General features: G+C 42.7%; 1 protein-coding gene across 3 annotated transcripts; it reads right to left on the bottom strand.

The window, feature by feature from the left end:
* Positions 1 to 1,048: 1,048 nt before the first annotated feature.
* Positions 1,049 to 8,497, bottom strand: RPS15A (ribosomal protein S15a). Of its 3 annotated transcripts, none has more exons than XM_065559963.1 (5): positions 8,293 to 8,497; positions 6,566 to 6,703; positions 5,289 to 5,368; positions 2,793 to 2,878; positions 1,049 to 1,182 (listed from the first exon to the last, which is right to left on the bottom strand). In XM_065559963.1, the coding sequence occupies exons 1-5, from the start codon at positions 8,438 to 8,440 to the stop codon at positions 1,089 to 1,091; spliced, it is 546 nt and encodes a 181-aa protein (XP_065416035.1). In that variant the 5' UTR covers positions 8,441 to 8,497; the 3' UTR covers positions 1,049 to 1,088. The 3 variants fall into 3 exon arrangements, with proteins under 3 accessions (XP_065416035.1, XP_065416037.1, XP_065416036.1); XM_065559965.1 differs by having other exon boundaries at positions 7,623 to 8,293; XM_065559964.1 differs by lacking the exon at positions 8,293 to 8,497 and adding an exon at positions 7,057 to 8,076.
* Positions 8,498 to 17,841: the final 9,344 nt, after the last annotated feature.

Consider the following 17,841-nt stretch of genomic DNA (forward strand, 5'->3'; position numbering starts at 1 on the left):
ACAGCCTATTGCCTTGTCCCCTGAAAAAGATTTGGTGAGTTTTTATAAGCATTACGGTGCTAATCAATGGAAGGCTTCTTCCCTCAACCTAGATACCACCTCTTGGGGAGGTGGATTACCTACGCCAATGAGAGAACCCCTCATATCAGCATAAGTAACGTCTACCTTGAAGTGCTACAGCAGCGCAGCTGTGCTACAAGGAAGCCTGCTTCACGTTTTCTGGTACTGTTTGAAATGAGCTGTCTCTTCTCCTGTTATGGCATTAAAAAAAAAATCCACTGTATCTTGGGGGTACTTAGACTTTGAAGAATGTGACCGATAACTTGATACTAATCCAATTTTTGTTGCTGCCTGCTCTGTTTATTTGTGGGAGACTGAGATCTCAGGGTTTTTTGCCATTCTGGAATGGGTTCAACAGTCCCGGAACCTCACAACTCTAAATTTGCACAGCTACATTGAGAAGGCATATAAATTTGCATTCTTTTAAACAAGCTTTAACAAAAAGATTAATTGGAAAACCTAGGAACAAATTGATTAACTGTCCGGTGTACTTATTTCCTGGACTAGTAAAAACTTTTATAAGATTAGGATTTAGATTTCAAAGCACACAAGCTACTTTACTATTCCCTGGGCACTGTCTTCATAGCAATTTGCAAACCATCTTTCATCACCTAACCTTAAGGTAAAACAATCCACATTAACAACCCTAGGCACTAGATATTCATACTTCCGAATAAGAGGTGGCCCCAGTCATAGGCTATAATACTGTGCAGTTCAACATTCCAGAACTTACACAGAGGATATGGGGGCATTTTGGAGTAATTGGCTATAACTTGTTTCTTGTTGAATTGGAATTAACAGCTTGGTAGAATTAGAAAACTGTAAGCAGAGCAGAATAGATGCCAAATCTAGAACTGGCTCAATTACAATACATTTTACAGTGTGTGGAGTATACCATTAGGTCTTAAGTGTTATTCACTACAATATGTTATCAATAAGTGTTCCCAAAGGAAGTGTTCCAAACCATTAATACTGAATGCAAACAGAGTCCATTTGAACAATTTATTAGTATGCCTGTTTTACAAGTTTTAGAAAAAGAATCCCAGGATTTTGCCTCCTGTGTGTTTTCGCCTTGCTTCCTCATGGTCCATGATGCCAGCGGAAGTTGTCAGCACTATGTACCTATTAAGTAAAAAGTATTTTCAGTAGCATATTATGGTAGATTTCCCTACCACTCATACAGTTAGAAAAACGGTCCAATCTCATTTTTGTAGTGCAACGTCTCACTTTCTTTAGCCAATGCAAGGAAATGTGACAACTTAGACTACAACAGTCCTAATGTAAAATAGTTATACAAACCCTACAAATATGCTATTTTGACATGCTTGAGAATTTAAAATTGTACTAATGTCAAATTTAAATTTGACTATATGCTCTTTAAAGCAGACTTCCCCACAAACTTTATCTACACTAGGAATTTTCATTTGACATTCCCGTTAGCATTGTAGAACTGAACAAGTGTTAGCAGGGTCATAAGCCCCAACTTTGCGGCTGGACCATGTCGCCATTTTCAAACCCATGTCAATTACCTGCTCATAATAAGTGTACGGTTGCTATTGCCAGATTGCTAACTGAAAACTTCATATGGTAGGACTCCTAAAGTTGCTCATGCTGCTAATACTTTAATATTAGTACTAAGCTGCAGACAGCTGAGGTAACTTTAGTTATTTCTAACACCTATCTATGGTAATTAGCATGCTTTCTGGACAAAAGTTGACTGTCAAGATTAACCTCACAAGAGTTTCTATTTAATTCACACAAAATATGCTGAAGTATATGTACTAGAATACTACAGCAATGTTTAGCTACAGTTAACTGTTTATAGTAACTGTACATTTTGCGATGCATGTTTCCTTGCTTTGGTGTGTCTGTTCACTTATTCACAAGATTCGGTGTCAGTGGGATTCTACTATATTGATTTAATGTAACAGCCAAGGCCTCTATTAAAAGGAAGTCCTTAGTTTGATATCTAGAGAATTAAAAAAAAAAAAAAGACCTCAGTCACTTCTACCCTATACCCAAGTACTGTTAATTTGTATTTTTATTACAACTTTCTTTTTAAGTGTTTCTACAGAATTAAGACCAACAGTTGGAGGGAGAAGAGTGAGAATGATGTAGATCAGGGGTAGGCAACCTATGGCACGCATGCCAAAGGCGGCACACGAGCTGATTTTCAGTGGCACTCACATTGCCCAGGTCCTGGCCACCGGTCCGGGGGGCTCTGCATTTTAATTTAATTTTAAATGAAGCTTCTTAAACATTTTAAAAACCTTATTTACTTTACATACAACAGTAGTTTAGTTATATAATATAGACTTATAGAAAGAGACCTTCTAAAAATGTTTAAACATATTACTGGCACGCGAAACCTTAAATTTGACTGAATAAATGAAGACTCGGCCCACCACTTCTGAAAGGTTGCCGACCCCTGATGTAGATGAAATTGACTACATGAAGTCTTGTCAGATGCACAAACTGAAAAACGGAGACGGCTGTCTCTTGGTGTTAACTTTTAGCAGTAGTTAAAAAATGCTTATATAAAAACTGTTTAAGTGTGTGTCCCCTTTCTGAAGAAGAGATCAGAACAGAGATCTTCAAAACAATGCTAGTTTCATTTATGAAATTACCCTAAGAGGTTTTCTTTTGCACCAACCACTTTCACTTAGGAGAACTGCTATAAATTGTTCTATTTGTGAATTTCAACAATTTAACTCTGCATATCTGGCACTTACCCAAACTGACGTGAAGGCAAAAGGTTGTTCTGCCACTTTTCCAGGTCCTTCAACTGAACATCAAATCTGGGACTGATCACACCACACTATAAAACAAAACCCCAACAGAAGCTGAAGAACTTTGATACAGGAGGACTACTACATATATTTCTTCCATTGTTGTACGCAGTGTAATTGTAGCCCTATTGGGTCCCAGGTTATAAGAGAGACAAAGTGGGTGAGGTAATGTTTTATTGGACCAACCTCTGTTGATAGGAGACAAAAGCTTTCAAAGCTACATGGAGTCTTCTTCATGTCTGGGAAAGAAAATTGTTGTAATAAGTCATAAATCCATCTATAACCCATTAACACACACTCCCCTTTTCAGCCTATGATTGCAGAGGTGTTAACAGGCCATCCTCCCTTGAATGGTCCATTACAATCTGTTCCACCATGCATTTTACTGTAAATACCTTACCCAGACCTGAAGAAGAGCTCTGTGTGGCTCGAAAACTTGTCTCTCATACCAACAGAAGTTGATCCAATAAAAAGTAATACCTTGCCTACCTTGTCTCTCTACACAAGTCGCAGCATTTAAAAGGCATTCAGCCCTATATCTCTCTTCAAATCACTGATCAGAAGGGGATTAATAGTGCCAATCAAGTATCCAACTTGTATGATGGGGAAAGACCAAAGTGTCCAAGAATGGCACTCCATTACTGCATCAACTTCATCCACAGTGCATACTCCGGTTGCCAGCTGGACTAGGCAGAGGATCTAACTATTCAGTTCTGAGCTGTTTTGATACTACTACCTTCTTCCTTTCAACTAGATAGGCTGAAACTAGATTGCTGCTGGGGCTACAAACTCAGAAGGCAATGCCATTTTGTGGTCAGTTCAGTTCTCGGAGAGCATAAGAACATGCTGTATACTACTTGAAAGAAAGCATCAACTCCCGAGCATTCCTACCAAGGAATGGAGACTACTCCCAGGTTCTTAACCATGGCAAAGAAGAACTGAATATCTACAAAGATAGCTACCTGGACACAAACTTGTATTTTAGGTATGTCTGAGAAATTAAAAACCATGCCTAGAAACTAACCACCTAATAAGAAATGTTCAAGTTAATTATACTAATCTTATGCAAATGATTAAAAACCAGAAGTATACAGTGTAGTTAGAACTGCCAATAGAGAGTATATCTTGGGTTAGTATAAGTGTTGACATGTCAATAACCAGCAATGCTAACAATCTGGCCCCTAAAGTGGAGCAGACAGCAACTTTCATTTTCACCATTTAATTGGTATTTACATTTATTTTAACAAGTCTTTGCCACTTAAGCATGCACAAAAAGTATGCTGTTGTTGCATTGTTCAATGTTTGACTGGCCCACATAACAGAACTGCTCTAGAAAAACATTCGGTTGTGCCAAACATCACTCAAAAAACAATTGCCAAGTAGCTCAGTGACAGCATAAACCCTTATCCTAAAGTACAACAGACTCCAAACTGTTATAAAGTTCCATCTGGTCAAATTATGAGATTCTACTACTGCACTTTTATAATCCTCAGGCTGCTCCAGACAAGTAATTTCCAGCTGAAAGACATGTTTATGTGAACAGATTTCTGTTCTTTATGGAAGCGATCCAAAATATGCTCGTGAGGGGTCAACTTTCTCTGCTACCAATTGAGAAAGTTGATCTACCGGATGGGCAGTGTTTTCATTTAAACTATTTTAGTGAGAAATGGTTTTGAACCAATGGAGGAATCTGTTATAATAGATCATGATGGTAATAGTCAAGTTATATAGCCCACAGGATTTCCAGACAGTTAAAAGAAATCTTCTTGACAACCCAAAAACACTACATGGCTATTTAGGAAGAAGTTATGCAATGCACTGACATATCTACAAGATGCACAGCTCAATAGTTCACTGCATACAAAATCCAGTTAGTAGCAGAAAGGCTTGGCTTCTACAATTTTCTCTAGTCATTTACTAGTATTATGCATCACCTGGATACAAGTTTGCATTTCTGAAACATTTTCCAAACAAATCTGTTCCAATCAAAGTCAGTTGAAATGCTTCAGTATTCAATTTCTAGCTCACTGATTATTTCATAATTGAATTGTTGTCTGAAACTAGAATATCAGACTACACAAATATAGACAGGTTGTATGAGTGGACAATAAATACTTTCTAGAAGGCTCCTAAGGAAAAAGCAGAGAAAGTGGTGCTGGCAAGCAAAGTTCCCTGTACATATTCCCACACAAGCTTCATTTACTTTGTTATGGTTGCTCAAGCACATTTTTATTCAGCACAATCATTAGGACTCAAAAAAGCTTCCACTTAAGCCACATGCAGACCAGCCTCCATTCACACGCCCTTATCAAATCTATCATTACACAACCACATTCACAGAATTAAGATTAATATAAATGCATATGAAGAGTGTATATTTCTCAGAATTAAACAGCCTTCTAGAAAGAAAAAAGAATTTAGCACTAAATCAAACCCTACCTTGTTCAGTCTGCCTGTGAGATTAACAACAATTTTCCCAGCTCTGTGATCGTCAATGATCTCAAATTCACCAATGTAACCTGTGAACGATTAAATCAAGCAGAACCTTTATTATCCAAACTAGTGCACTGTCTCAAATGCAGACAAGTCAAAAACTTAACATTTAGGCCATGTCTACATGAGAGAGCTGCAGTGGTTTAACTTAAAATGAATTTATATACCAGTTTTATTAAACTGCTGCCAAGCTTTTTTGGACACCTATTGTAGTTTAAGACTGACTTATTTTGGTTTAGCTTAAGAGTCCTAATCAACTTAAGCTAAACCAAATAAGCATCCACACACAGTCTTTTGCCTTGATATCACTGAATTGGTTTAACAATCACAATTAAAACTATTAGCACTCAACTGTTAAAATGGTGCAACTTTTTCATGTAGACAAGTCATCACATTTCAGCTATTACTGAATACACATCTATTATTCTCCATATAATGTATTTAATACAATGGTCTCATATCCAGCAATATTCGAGGCAGCACTAACTTTGTAAGGTTAGTCCTGCATCTCTCCAAGTACTCTTTTCAACTTGGCAGTTTAAGAAGTTGATTAGCTTACTCTACAAAAGAGCAGGGTAACTGATCAGCTCAGTTTCCCACAGACTCAAACTAAATGCAACTTAAGTTCACTTGAAAAGGCCTTCACTTGAAAAGGCAATGCACGTTTTACCTAAGGAATCACTCAGACACTGCACACTGGCCACTGTGTATAGCTTCCAAAAAATTGCATTGTTGGTTTTATCTTGGCAGCATACCCAAGTTTTTCCAATTCTATCCTTCACTACACACTCCAAGCAAAGGACAATAAACAAAGTATTTGCCCTTGCCCACTCCCCACCCCAAAATGATTTTTTGGGGGGTTTGAAACACTGCAAGTGATGCAATATCCCTTTGCTACAGGATGCCAAGTTTCAGAGGGGTAGCCCTGTTAGTCTGGATCTGTAAAAAGCGACAGAGTCCTGTGGCACCTTATAGACTTACAGACGTATTGGAGCATAAGCTTTCGTGTGTGAATACTCACTTCGTCAGATGCATGTAGTGGCATCTGATGAAGTGAGCATTCACCCACGAAAGCTTATGTTCCAATACATCTGTTAGTCTATAAGGTGCCATTGGACTCTGTCACTTTTTGCTACAGGAAACAGTCAAGCTTTACACTATTTTGGTGCCTCTTACCTTTTATAGAAATAATTAGATATGAATTTTACTTTCTGATGACTTACCATGCTTCATCATCACAGTTAAAAACCGCACGATTACTTTAGAGCACGGTCTAATGAGAACTTGACGTTTTCCACGTTTCTCTGCATTGTTGATGCTCTTAAGGGCATCGGCCAGAACATTCATGCGCACCATGATGCCTGTGTGTGGAACAAAGTTAGTTATGGGTGCTAACTTCTTGCTTTCACTTTAAGCAGGGATACTTTTAGAAAAAGATAACACTGTTAATTTCAGAATTTTTGAACTCAGAACAGCAGATAGTAGATGATGTTTTCACCCCTCAACTCACAGAGAGCCGAGAAGCAAAAGCTTCAAGATGTTTTATGCAAACACCACGCAGGTCGGATTATTATTTGTGCATGTCCACCACAATTCAAACCCACCATAACTATATTCAACAGTCTACATTTTATGCCACAAAAAGTTTATACAATATATACAGCATAAAACTTAAGTGTTTTACAATAAGATATGTTCAGAGACAAAGACTTACAGTCTAGACAAAGCATATTTAAAGATGCTGCAAGACATCCCGGCCAGGATTTTTCATAAGTGACCAGAGATTTCAGGTGTTCAATATGAGAAAGACCTAATTTCCAGAGATTAGCTGTACTTTCTGAAATCAGTCACCCCAAAACTGAAGCAGTCACTAGTTATTTTTGGACCTATTGGTTAATGTGGGCTAAAATCTCACAGTAGGAGCTAGGCCTGCTGAGACTGCACTGGAGTACCGAGCAAAATCTTAGACCCTGATTAAATTACACAACTGTTACACCATTAAAATGACATGGCTTTGCACTTTTTATTGGGGGGCAGGGGGGAAGAGTTACTAAATTACTCAACTCTTGATAGTGGGTTTCAAGAATCATTTACCCTGCATTATACCCTGTCCAGAACAAGGGAAAAATCTTTTAAGTATTGCCCAATTCACCCATCTCTAGCAGAAAACCAGTTGCATATTGAAGATACTGTGGCACTTGGGCACTCAAGCTTATGTTCTGATGACTAGGGCAACGTATCCCACAGTTAAACAAGGCATTGTACTATCGCTCCATTTACCATTACACTGTTGGCGTTTGGGCTATACAGTTTTACAATAGGCTCGGAGGTGCTTGGAGTCCAGAGGGGCTGTATCAAGCCACGTTGCCACACGCAATAAGCTCCTGCCCGGTGTATTTATCTGCACTGTGCACGGGGGCATTTACTGCTAAACTCAATCAGCACCCACCGACTTAACAGGAGATAAACTACGGGATATTTAGCGTGAACTCAGAGAGACTGACTGCTCCCTGCCCAGGCCCAGTCTGCGCCCTCCCGCCCCCGATTCTTCCTCCTCTTCCAGGGCCAAGCCTACGCCTGCACTCCCCCTTACCCCCGCGATGCCCCCTCCTACCACCGCCTCTCCCAGGGCCAAGGCTACCGTCCCACATTCCCCAGCTCCCCTCCTCCTTCCCGATCCCACCATCACGCTCCCCGGGCCCAGCCTGCCACCCGAACCCCCCCTCCAGCTCCCTCCAGTGAGCGGGTTTCAGGCTAGGAAAGCGCCTCCCCCCTCCCTATTCGGGTGGCTCCACCGGCGGCCGTGGCGGACGCAAGCGGCTCAAAACAGACTGGGCCGCTTGGGCGAAGTCCGGAGGTGGCGGGAAGGCGGGTGAAGACGCCCGCAGGGCCAGGATGGGGATAGTACCCGGCGGATGGCGCCTAGGGCCCAGCGAGGCCCGTAACTCACCGGTGCAGCAAGATGGCGGAAAAAGGAAGAGGCCAGGCGCGTGCAGGGTGTTATGGGAACTCGGGGTGGTGGAAGGAGATCTCAGAGATCTCGCGATACCCGCTCTCCCAGTCGGAGAGAAGCGCTCGCCTGTCTCTCCTGCTGTCATTGGCTGAGAGCGGCGCCCGCCATTTTTTTTGGCCCTTCCTCGGACAGGCAGTCGATACTTCCGCCGGGTATCCAATAGCAACCGGAATACTTCCGATCCGGGAGGGAGGAGGGTGAAGGCAAGTGTGAACGGACAAACCTAATGCCCGCTCACCCTGTCACCGCCTTTTGGGAGGGGCGCGCTCCGCAACCCGGTGGCCCGCAGTCCGACGGGAGTTAGCTGGCTCGCGGGGAGTAGGTGAGCTCCGCATCTTGGGGGTGAGGGGAGCCCTGGGGTGAGGAAGGGGGCTCAGCGTGAAGGCCTTGGCGCAGGGAAGCAGCGTCTCGTTGCAGTGAGGGACGAGCTCAGAGCTCGCATACTTGTGGGGAGCCCTGAGGCTCAGCTCGTCCCCCCCTCAGGGGTGCCAGAAGTGGGGAACTTAGTGCCCCACATGGTGTAGTCCGCTAAGCGGGGACCTCCAGGCTAGGAAGCCATGGGTTGAACTCTGACTTGCAGTCAGGGCGACCTAGTAAGGAGGAAGCTAAACACCAGGGGGTCATGCAATGAGCTCTGTGCCTTCCAGTCAGGGGGCTCTGATGGGGGGAAGTTACCCAAGGGGGTCATGGAGTGAGCTTTGTGCCTTGCAGTCAAGATGTCCTGGTACGGGGGAAGCTAGACACCTTAGGGGGTCGTGGGGTGAGCCCTGTGCCTTGCCCCATCAAGGGTTGCATAGAGGAAGCTTGCTGCCTCTCATGTTTAGAAGCATTCACAAGGGGAGAACTTGTCACCCCACACAGTTAGGGAGCCCTAACAGAGACGTTTAGTAAGGGCTTCAGGACCTAGAAGTGGGGAGCTCAGCAACCAGCACAATGAGCGGTGGAACTGGCTGGAAGAGAGCTTTGTGTTGTGCATTTGACAGCATTCCAAAGACATTAGTCGAAATGACATCAGATGGTAAAATTGTTAATAATGATGCAGAAAAAGTAGAAATATTCAACAAATATTTCTGGTTTGTATTTGGAAAGAAACAGGATAATGTAATCATATATGAGGCTGATGAAGTAGTTTCCAGTGCATTAGTAACTGAGGAGGAGGTCAAAGATCATATACTAGGGATAAACATTTTAAAATTAACAATCCTGAATAATTTGTACTCAAAAATCCTGAAACAGGTGGATGAGGAGAACTTTGGTCACTGATGTTAATTTTTAATAAATTTGGGAGTACCAGAAAAATACCAGAAGACTACTAATGTTGTGCAAGTATTCAAAAAGGGGCACGTGGGATGACCCAGATAGCTATAGAGCAGTTAGCCTGACATAAATCCTGAGCAAAATAATATAAAGTTGACATGGGATTATATTGATGAAGGATTAAAGATAGGAATGTAATTCATCCCATGATTTTATGGAAAATAGGTTTTATGACACAAACCCAATTGTGAAGATTACACGTTTAGTTGAGAAAGGTAACTATATATGTATAGACTTTTGTAAGCTGTTTGATTTAGCACAACATAACATTCTGATTAAAAAAATAGCATTAGACAACATCAATAAAGCACATGTTAAATGGATTCAGAGCTGGCTAATTTATGGATCTCAAAAGGTAGTTGTCAATAGGGAATCATCTTCAAATGGGGATGCTTCTAACAGGGTTCTGCAGGGATCAGTACCAGGTCCAGTTCAGTTCAACATTTTCATCAATTGCCTAAAACTAAATATAAAATTACTACTGATAAAATTAGTGGATGACACAAAGAATGGTGAAGTGGTAAATAATGATAAGAACAGGGCAGTCACACAGAATAATCTGGATTGTTTAGTAAGGTAGGCCCATTCAAACAAAATATTTTAATATATCCATCTAAGTTATACATCTAGGAACAAGGAATGCAGGGCATTCATACAAAATGGGGGACTGAATCCTGAAAGGGAGTGACTGAAATGGAATTAAGGGTCCAAGCATACAAGCAACTGAACATGAGCTCCCAGTGTAATGCTGAGGCAAAAAGGGCTAATGCAATCCCTGGAAAACTAAACAGGAGTAGGAAGGTGATTTTCTCTCTATTTGATATTGGTAAGACTGATACTGGAATACAACATACAATTCTGATATCCCACATTTTAAAAAGGATTTTGAAAAATTGGGGAGGGTAAAGAACCACAAAAATTATTCAATGAGAAAATGCCTTACAGTGAAAGCCTTAAAGAGCTCATTCTGTTAGTTTATCAAAAAGATTGAGAGATTACTTGATTGCAGTGCATAAGGCCTTCACCAGAAGATATCAGGTAGTTAAGGACTTTTTCATCTAGTGAAGAAAAAACGGAATGCCTCCCTTTCTGTAAGATACACTTTAGTCCAACACAAGTTACTTGGAGCATAAGCTTTTTGAGGCAGGGGCTGTCTTTTTGTTCTGTATTTGTACAGTGCCTACCACACTGGGGCAGTATGGTTATACAAATTATACCGGTCTCAGTGCAGGGGTAACAATGAAATGAAAATGAAGCAGTGAGAGATAAAAAGGCATCTTTTAAAAAGTGGAAGTCAAATCCTAGTGAGGTAAATAGAAAGGAGTATAAACACTGCCAAATTAAGTGTAAAAATGTAATAAGAAAAGAAGAACAGCTAGCCAAAAACTCCAAAGGTAATAAAATGTTTTTTAAGTACATCAGAAGCGGGAAGCCTGCTAAACAACCAGTGGGGCCCCTGGACGATCGAGATAAAAAAGGAGCACTTAAAGTTGATAAAGTCATTGCGGAGAAAAAGATGGTTACTCACCTTTGTAACAGTTGTTCTTCGAGATGTGTGGCTCATATCCATTCCAATTAGGTGTGCGTGTGCCGCGTGCACGATCGTCGGAGAATTTTTACCCTAGCAACACCTGGTGGGTCGGCTGTGGAGCCCCCTGGAGTGGCGCCTTCATGACGCTGGATATATACCCCAGCCGGCCCAGCGCCCCCTCAGTTCCTTCTTGCCGGTAACTCCAACAGAGGGGAAGGAGGGCGGGTTTGGAATGGATATGAGCAACACATCTCGAAGAACAACAGTTACAAAGATGAGTAACCGTCTTTTCTTCTTCGAGTGCTTGCTCATATCGATTCCAATTAGGTGACTCCCAAGCCTTACCTAGGCGGTGGGGTTGGAGTAAAGTACTGTGGATTGTAGGACCGCTCTACCGAAGGCATCGTCTGGCCTGCCTAACGATGGCATTGTGCGAGGCAAATGTATGTACTGATGACCAAGTGGCGGCTCTGCAGATCTCCTGAACTGGTACGTGGGCCAGGAACGCTGCTGACGAGGCTTGAGCCCTCGTAGAGTGAGCTGTGATAGAAGGGGTCAGGACCCCCGCTAAATCATAGCACGCACAAATACAAGACGTGATCCACAAAGAGATCCGCTGGGAGGAGACCGGGAGGCCCTTCATCTGGTCCACTACCGCAATGAAGAGCTGCGTCGTTTTCCAAAAAGACTTCGTACGCTCAATGTAGAAGGCGAGAGCCCTACGAACATCGAGGGAGTGCAGCCACTGTTCCTGACTACTGGCGTGCAGTTTCAGGTAGAAAACCAGGAGGAAGATGTCTTGGTTGATATGAAAAGACGACCCCACCTCGGGAAGGAAGGCAGGATGAGGTTGTAGCTGCACCTTGTCCTTATGGAAGATCGTGTAAGGTGGCTCCGAGGTGAGAGCCTTGAGCTTGGAGACACCCCTCGCCGAAGTGATAGCAACGAGGAAAGCTGTCTTCCAAGAGAGGTATAAGAGGGAATATGTGGCCAACGGTTCAAAAGGGGCCCCCATAAGCCTGGAAAGGACCAGGTTAAGGTCCCACATGGGTCCTGGCTGTTGAACCTGTGGGTAGAGGCTGTCTAGTCCCTTGAGGAACCTACCAACCATGGGGTTGGCGAAAACAGAACAGCCATTCACTCCCAGGTGGAAGGCTGAGATGGCTGCCAGATGAACTCTGATAGAAGATATTGCCAGGCCCTGCCTTTTCAAGCTCAGGAGATAGTCCAGGAGGAGAGGTACAGACGCTTGGATGGGGGGGCATGTCATGGAGAGAACACCAGCAAGAGAATCGCTTCCATTTAGAACACCAGCAAGAGAATCGCTTCCATATATGTGGCCCAAGTGGAAAGTTTCCTGCTGCCCAACAGGACCTGCTGCACCAAACGAGAGCAGAGGAGCTATGAGTGGCTCAGCCAAGCAGCATCCACGCTGTGAGGTGGAGGGACTGAAGAACGAGATGACAGAGGTGGCCGTGATCCTGAGTGATCAGATCTGGAAAGAGGGGCAGTGGGACTGGGGGCATCAACGGAGATCTCCAACAGTGTGGTGTACCAATGCTGCCTGGGCCACGCTGGGACGACCAGGATCAGACGTGTCCTGTCCCTGCACACCTTGAGCAAGACCTTGTATACAAGGGGAAATGGCGGGAAGGCGTAAAACAGCCGGCTTGTCCATGGAAGCAGGAAGGCGTCTGTGAGGAAGCCCGGAGAGCGACCTTGAAGAGAGAAGAACGCCGGGAATTTCCAGTTGCCACGTGAGGCGAACAGATCAACCTGGGGAAACCCCCACTTCAGGAAGATGGTATGGATGACATCTGGGCATCTTGACCACTTGTGGGATTAGAAGGATCTGCTGAGGCAGTCCGCCAATGTGTTCTGGACCCCTGGGAGGAAAGATGCCACCAGGTGAATGGAGTGAGCTGTGCAGAATTCCCACAGTCGAATGGCCTGACAAATGGGGGAGGACCGAGTGCCACCTTGTTTGTTGCTGTAGAACATGGCCGTGGTATTGTCTGTGAGGACTGCTACACAACGACCATGCAGCTGCTCCTGGAAAGCTTGATAAGCCAGACGAACAGCCATCAGCTCTCGAACGTTGATGTGGAGGGAGAGATCTGACTGAGTCCAGAGACCTTGTGTCTGGGTGTCCCCGAGATGGGTGCCCCATCCCAGGGCTGACGTGTCCGTGACAAGGGATAAGAAGGGCTGAGGGGTGCGGAATGGAACTCCTTCACACACCAGTCATGGGTCCAGCCACCATTGGAGGGAGGCCAGGACTCTGTCCGGGACAGTGACCACCAGGTTCAGGTTGTCTTGGCCTGGGCAATAGACAGATGCCAGCCATTCCTGAAAAGGGCGGAGCCGTAGCCTGGCATACCTGGTTATGAATGTGCAGGAAGCCATGTGACCCAGAAGACTCATTGAGATTCCCCCAGACACTTACGGCAAGAGTCGTGGGGGTCACCCGTCGGCATGGGCTTGGAGCAGGAGCCGCAGGGCTTAAATCCTGGAGCTTTGGGCATGAGCCCAACAACTCCGGGGGGAAACCCCTCACCCCTAAAAACTACAACTACTAGACTAAACTACAACTATGACAACTAACACTATAACTATGTACAAACTGCAATAAGAGCGCTAGGGAGAGTGGAGTGTTGGCTAAACTGAGCTCCATAGTTCCAACGACAGCCATGGACGGTAAGAAGGAACTGAGGGGGTGCTGGGCCGACTGAGGTATATATCCAGCGCCATAAAGGTGCCACTCCAGGGGGCTCCACAGCCGACCCACGGGGTGTTGCTAGGGTAAAAATTCTCCAACGATCGTGCACACAGCATGTGCCCACCTAATTGGAATCGATATGAGCAAGCACTAGAAGAAGAACTAAATGAATTCTTTGCTTCAGTCTTCATGGCTGAGGATGTTAGGGAGATTCCCAAATCTGAACCGTCCTTTGTGGGTGACAAATTGGAGGAATTGTCACAGATTGAAGTGTCACTAGAGGAGGTTTTGGAATTAATTGATAAACTTAACAGTAACAAGTCACCGGGACCAGATGGCATTCACCCAAGAGATCTGAAAAAACTCAAATGTGAAATTGCGGAACTATTAATTATGGTTTGTAACCTGTCCTTTAAATCAGCTTCTGTACCCAGTTACTGGAAGATAGCTAATGTAATGCCAATATTTAAAAGGGGCTCTAGAGGTGATCCTGGCAATTATAGACCGGTAAGTCTAACGTCAGTACCGGGCAAATTAGTTGAAACAATAGTAAAGAATAAAAGTGTCACACATATAGAGGAACATAAATTGTTGGGCAAAAGTCAACGTGGTTTCTGTAAAGGGAAATCTTGTCTTACTAATCTATTAGAGTTCTTTGAAGGGGTCAACAAACATGTGGAGAAGGGGGATCCAGTGTACTTAGATTTCCAGAAAGCCTTTGACAAGGTCCCTCACCAAAGGCTCTTACGTAAATTAAGTTGTCATGGGATAAGAGGGAAGATCCTTTCATGGATTGAGAACTGGTTAAAAGACAGGGAACAAAGGGTAGGAATAAATGGTAAATTTTCAAAATGGAGAGGGATAACTAGTGGTGTTCCCCAAGGGTCAGTCCTAGGACCAATCCTATTCAACTTATTCATAAATGATCTGGAGAAAGGAGTAAACAGTGAGGTGGCAAAGTTTGCAGACAATACTAAACTGCTCAAAGCAGACTGTGAAGAACTTAAAAAAGATCTCACAAAACTAAGTGATTGGGCAACAAAATGGCAAATGAAATTTAATGTGGATAAATGTAAAGTAATGCATATTGGAAAAAATAACCCCAACTATACATACAATATGATGAGGGCTAATTTAGCTACAGCTAATCAGGAAAGAGAGCTTGGAGTCATCGTGGATAGTTCTCTGAAAACGTCCACTCAGTGTGCAGCGGCAGTCAAAAAAGCAAACAGGATGTTAGGAAGCATTAAAAAAGTGATAGAAAATAAGAATATTGACAGATGTGGTCTCCTCATATCAAAAAAGTTATACTGGCATTAGAAAAGGTTCAGAGAAGGGCAACTAAAATGATTAGGGGTTTGGAACAGGTCCCATATGGGGAGAGATTAAAGAGGCTAGGACTTTTCAGCTTGTAAAAGAGGAGACTAAGGGGGTATATGATAGAGGTATAGAAAATCATGAGTGGTGTGGAGAAAGTGAATAAGGAAAAGTTATTTACTTGTTCCCATAATATAAGAACTAGGGGCCACCAAATAAAATTAATGGGCAGCAAGTTTAAAAGGAAGTTCTTCACACAGCACACAGTCAACCTATGGAACTCCTTGCCTGAGGAGGTTGTGAAGACTAGGACTATAACTGGGTTTAAAAGAGAACTAGATAAATTCATGGAGGTTAAGTCCATTAATGGCTATTAGCCAGGATGGGTAAGGAATGGTGTCCCTAGCCTCTTTGTCAGAGGGTGGAGATGGATGGCAGGAGAGCGATCACTTGATCATTACCTGTTAGGTTCACTCCCTCTGGGGCACCTCAGGATACTGGGCTGGAAGGATCTTTGGTCAGACCCAGTATGACCAATCTTATGTGTTCTAAATGTAATGGCCTATGGTATACAGATCAGACTGGATCCAATGATCCCTTTTGGCCTTAAACTCTGAAATCTCTTTTGAAACAGCAGGAAAAGAAATTGAAAGGAACTGTAATAGCAAAGGGTACTGAGCACCTCATGCAGTCAGAAAGCCCCACAATGGAACACCAACACCACTTTGCCAGTAAATCTGATTCAAGTAATACAAAACCACAGCTGCCTAACCTCAAGCATTTGGGTCTGCTACTGTGGCTCAAAACACAGAAGACAACATAAGAGGTGGCCTGCACAAGAAAAATTACTGGTATAATTATGCTGGTAAGTTTCTTCATGTAGACAAACCCTGAAAAAAGTTTCTACCTTAAACCAGTTTATTTATGATCTCTCCTTTTAATAGCATGTATGATAGCACTCCTAATGAAGTGGGGTAGCAGTTGTGTGCTTTGTTGAAAAGGTCAGGTTTGATTTTTGAGGCATTAGTTTCTCTGGTTGCTATATTTTCTTATAGGTAACTTCTTCATTGTAGCACTTTCTTCACTAATGTAATATACTAACAGCAGCCCTTCATACTCACTAGTCTCCAGCATTATGAAAAAAATGTATTCAGATCCTAAAGTTTTCTTTGTGAGAAACGGGGCCACTCATACAGAGCACATTACAGGCTTTGACCCTTTCACTCTCACTCCAGCCGTATTCCCTGATATACTAATATTCCATTTAAATCACAGTGGTACATTCACTCAACTTTTGTGCTTGGTGCACGTTACTGTGGGTACATTCAGCAGAAGTGAGGTAATTGAAATGATTGCTTAAACCTCATTTCTTCAGTTTTTCTTTTTGAAATTGCACAACTCACTAAACATTATGTAGCAGCCATAAATTTATAAACAAAAAAATTAGTCTTAAGGAGTAAATTGTTTAAGTGAGAAAATAAGTTTGAGACCAACAGAAGGGATATGTGGGGAGAGGAAAAAATCCTAAACTGGGCATGATAGGCCAGTTTTATATCAGTGTGGGAAATACAGACATTTAAGCTACAAAAAAAACCCAACCCCCCCAAAAAAGGTATCTTCACATTCTAGATTCTACTATTACCCCTTTTGCAAGATGAACATTTCTATCTGAATTCAAGTTTACCGAAATACCAAGAATATAAGTTAGCTTGATTTTTGTTGGTATTTAAAAAGGATACCTTTACATTAAGGATCACACACACTCATAATTTTCCCTACTTCTGTATAGCTAACACCTAATACTATTAAAAAAAATGTAGTTTTACTTTTGCTTTGTGCTGTTAAATTTCAGGCATTCACAACATAACATGACATTTACTGGGAGGTAGAAGTGCAGGCCCTTTCCACCCACTGCAAACTCTGCAGGAGGGTATTTATCATTAATATAGCAGCTCTACCACTCTAAGTTTGGGATCAAGAAGATATCACTTATTTGGATTCCTTCACAGAGCTGTCTTTTTCCATTCTCTGCAAGTGAATCAAGAGATCTTGGAAGAAAACAATAGGGTGGCTTCATTCCCTGAACCCCTTTTAGGACTCTGGAAATTCTATCCTCACCTCCAGCCCTTTCTTGAGACCAGGTTCAAAAAAGCACAGGGAGTGGTGAAATAGTTATGGGGAGTGGATTGCTCTAAAGAGAAGTGAGAGCCATCCTCCAAGCTCTTCTACAGCAGGTGCTACAATAAAGGTCAAGTAGTTATACTCTTATGATGCTAAAGTAAGTGTCTTGTTCCTCAGAGGCATCTCTTCCCACTCCACCCCTCCAACAAAGGTATTATTTCCAAATTGCCACTATATTTTGGTAATAACATGCACAGAAAAATGCCAGGTATAGTTACTGCAAAACAAAGGAATAGTTACTTCAATATCCCCAAGGCTGATCTTTCATTATGGTCTTCACCCAGTTTTCAAGCCATATGAATGCAGTCATAGCCAAGAGCCAGTGTAATCACTTGCAAGTCTAGATTTTGGAGTAAAACTCTTGAATTATGGCACAGATGTCTGGAGATTCTTCAGCAACTTTTTTTTTAAAAAAGGGATG

The sequence above is a fragment of the Chrysemys picta genome, chromosome 10 (assembly GCF_011386835.1).
Source record: "Chrysemys picta bellii isolate R12L10 chromosome 10, ASM1138683v2, whole genome shotgun sequence".
Classification (NCBI taxonomy): domain Eukaryota; kingdom Metazoa; phylum Chordata; order Testudines; family Emydidae; genus Chrysemys; species Chrysemys picta.

What these genes read in the sequence shown, in the direction of transcription:
- RPS15A (XM_065559963.1), bottom strand. Translation starts at nt 8,440, where the DNA reads ATGACAGCAGGAGAGACAGGCGAGCGCTTCTCTCCGACTGGGAGAGCG. An exon ending in AACTGTGATGATGAAGCATG is followed by an intron (nt 5,369 to 6,565) that starts GTAAGTCATCAG and finishes AATCGTTCACAG; the next exon opens with GTTACATTGGTGAATTTGAG. An exon ending in TTGCCTTCACGTCAGTTTGG is followed by an intron (nt 1,183 to 2,792) that starts GTAAGTGCCAGA and finishes TTTACTTAATAG; the next exon opens with GTACATAGTGCTGACAACTT.